Source organism: Myotis brandtii, unplaced genomic scaffold (genome assembly GCF_000412655.1).
Source record: "Myotis brandtii unplaced genomic scaffold, ASM41265v1 scaffold976, whole genome shotgun sequence".
NCBI lineage: Eukaryota > Metazoa > Chordata > Mammalia > Chiroptera > Vespertilionidae > Myotis > Myotis brandtii.
Genome location: NW_005372055.1, coordinates 397,873 through 400,675, shown reverse-complemented (window position 1 = coordinate 400,675; position 2,803 = coordinate 397,873). Strand labels below are relative to the sequence as shown.

The 2,803-nt window shown below is 37.5% G+C and overlaps 1 protein-coding gene across 1 annotated transcript in view; it reads left to right on the top strand.

Annotated features, from left to right (window-relative positions):
• Window positions 1-1,952: 1,952 nt before the first annotated feature.
• Window positions 1,953-2,803, top strand: part of SYTL5 (synaptotagmin-like 5) — a 250,237-nt gene continuing 249,386 nt past the window's right edge. Inside the window, exon 1 of the mRNA XM_014533436.1 lies at window positions 1,953-2,156. Within this exon, the coding sequence (XP_014388922.1) occupies window positions 2,038-2,156 (119 nt within the window). The 5' untranslated portion in view covers window positions 1,953-2,037. The remainder of the gene's footprint in view (window positions 2,157-2,803) is intronic.

The following is a 2,803-nucleotide window of genomic DNA, read 5'->3' as shown; positions in this document are numbered from 1 at the left end:
CAACAATCAAACTCACAGATTTAAGAGGAAGTGTGTAAACAAGAGCCTGGGAGGCTGTGGGAACTCGCAGGGCTCCACCTTCCAGAACTCCGCGGAGTCTCAGAGCTGGTTTTTTAATCGTTACCCTGCTCTGTGTTGTTGGTGGGACTCTATAGTGCAATTCTTAACCTTTTTATATTAATGTCAATATTGGAACAATGTATCTTGGATGTATTCACTATGTATCTTTGCTACGCAACACCAATGTACATGTTTACCGGTTTTAGAATTGCATTATTGATCATGAGTAACGTGAGTAATAATATTACTCAAGTGATGCCGAACTCTGGCCGTTTCCAGAGACAAATATTTGAATTATGCAATTTTTTGTCTCTGTCCATGCGTGTCACCCAAAATGAAATCGTGTGTCACCTCTGACATGAGTATCATAGGTTCGCCATCACTGCTCTAGGACTTTGGAGGTGGAAAAAAGGACTTGATTAAATCTAGAATGTATGTCCTGACCAGGCAGTTTTCTCAGAGAGGACTAGCTTGTGGTCTATAGGAAACAGTTCAGTTCCAAGTCATTTCAGTTCTGGTTGGGTGTACAATGTATAGAACAAACAAATAGGAACTTTGGAAAATTAATGAGGCTCTGGAAAAGATTCTCTCCTTCCAGTTATCTTGAAATTTTGAGTTCAGTCTAAGCAGTCTTTGAGTAAGTATTTAGCTATGCTTGGGAACCTGGCTAGAACCAAGCAAACCAAGTGTAACTTGCATAAAGATTGTAGTTCACAGACCTGGGGCGAAGCTGAGGGATAGTGTCACGGAATGATGCCAAATCACAAAATCTGGTAGATCACTCTAATATGCATAATTCTTAAGGGGATGTATAGAGAGAATCCAGGTACCAAGGCAATGAAAGAATGTGTTCAAGAGTTAGAATAAGGGACAGTGCTTGAAAAGCTTCTGATGTTGACAAGGGGCTAGTTTTAGAACAACTGTTTTACAGTATTCACATACCTAGAACACAAATAACCATGTACATCATGAGATAAAAACACCCATCTTGAGAATGAAACATTACCCAATACAGTTGAAGTTCCTGGGTTCTCTTCTCTGCATCTTTCTGAGTTTCTTGTATTTATAATACAAATACATGTATTCCTAAATTAATGTTGTCACAAGTTATTTCCTTCATCTATATGCTATTATTCTGCATGAATGTTTCTGTAACTTGAGTTTTTTCATTCAATATTATGTTTGTGAGATATTTTCATGTTGATACATGTAGCACTGTTTCGTAGTTTTTAGCTGTGCTGTCTTTGCTGTGGTCTGAGTTGTAGGGAGGAAGAGAAAAGGAGGGGGCCATATAAGGGACTTGTACAGACTGCACACTTGGTGTCCCCAAGAGGTGACCCAATTTGTCCATGAGTCAGCTGCAAATGTGGTAACAGGATCTGGCTAGTAAAGAATTCTAATTATAATGAAAGAAATTGAATTTGCATGAAGAACTTGGAATCAACTAAATATTATAATATTTCATGGTAATAAACACATGATATGAGCATAATAAATGCATGTTTCCTGATTAAAAATAATTTTTAGCTTAAGTATATCACTGTTTCAAAAATTAGACACTCTTACAAGTGCTATGGGAAAAATGACCTAATTAATTTTTCTCTCCTTTGTTTTCTCCACCTTTTCTTCTCCAGTGGATATGATTCCTGCCCTGTAGTTGTCTGAAGGATCAATATTGAGCATCATTTGTGACCCTCAGCTTCCACCTGACTGTACACCACAGCAAAGTCTTTGGAAATATTTTTCAGTTAAAACAGTAATGACTTTTTTTGGAATGTATTCCCAGTGGAGCCTATTTTCTATGTAGCCTGGAAGAATACTTAACTAACATTGGCAATTCTTCAAATAGTTTATAAAAAAATCACTCTATATCAAAGAACTGAGTGACTGGGTTGTTGAAGGGGACATTAAGAATTTGGGATATCAATTCACCTGGAAGATTCAACCACTGCTATTCAGAGCTGCTGCTGAAATACCATGTCTAAGAATTCAGAGTTCATCAATCTCTCATTTTTATTAGATCATGAGAAGGAAATGATATTAGGAGTTTTAAAGAGAGATGAATATTTGAAGAAAGTGGAGGAAAAGAGAATAAGGTAATATTCTTTTATCTTTGCTGCCCTCCTTCACTGCTTTCTGTTTGTTTGAAGCAATTTAGATCAGAAATGGGACAACTGCAACCACATTGAAGACAAATGTTGTTCAGTGATTTCAGGGGTTCCAAATCATAGCCCAAATATTTTTTGTACTTTATTATTTAGCTGGATGGAAGAATGGAGTTCATCTAATAATATAGTGTTGATGAGAATGCCCATTTTTAATAATGTCACAACTTGTAGCTAAGTGGGAGGACTGCCCAAGTTTTAGTGCTAGCTCTGGGATATATTAGTTGCATGATCTTGATTAAGTTACTCAACTTCTCCATGCCTTGGTTTCCTCATCAATTAAACAAGGATAATAATAATAATAGTATACACCTCATAGGGTTGTTGCAAATGTTAAGGAAGATAATACATGTGCAGCACCTGGTACCTAAGTGTAAAATAAATATTAGCTATTATCTACACTAATAAAAGAGAAACATGGTAATTAGCGTACGACCGCTACCCTTCCCATTGGCTAATCAGCATATCCTTATGCAAATTAACTGTCAGCCAAGATGGCGGCCGGCAGCCAGGCAGCTGGAAGCGAACATGAGGCTTGCTTGCTTCAGTGAAGGAGGACTCCAACGTTCCCCGCCTGC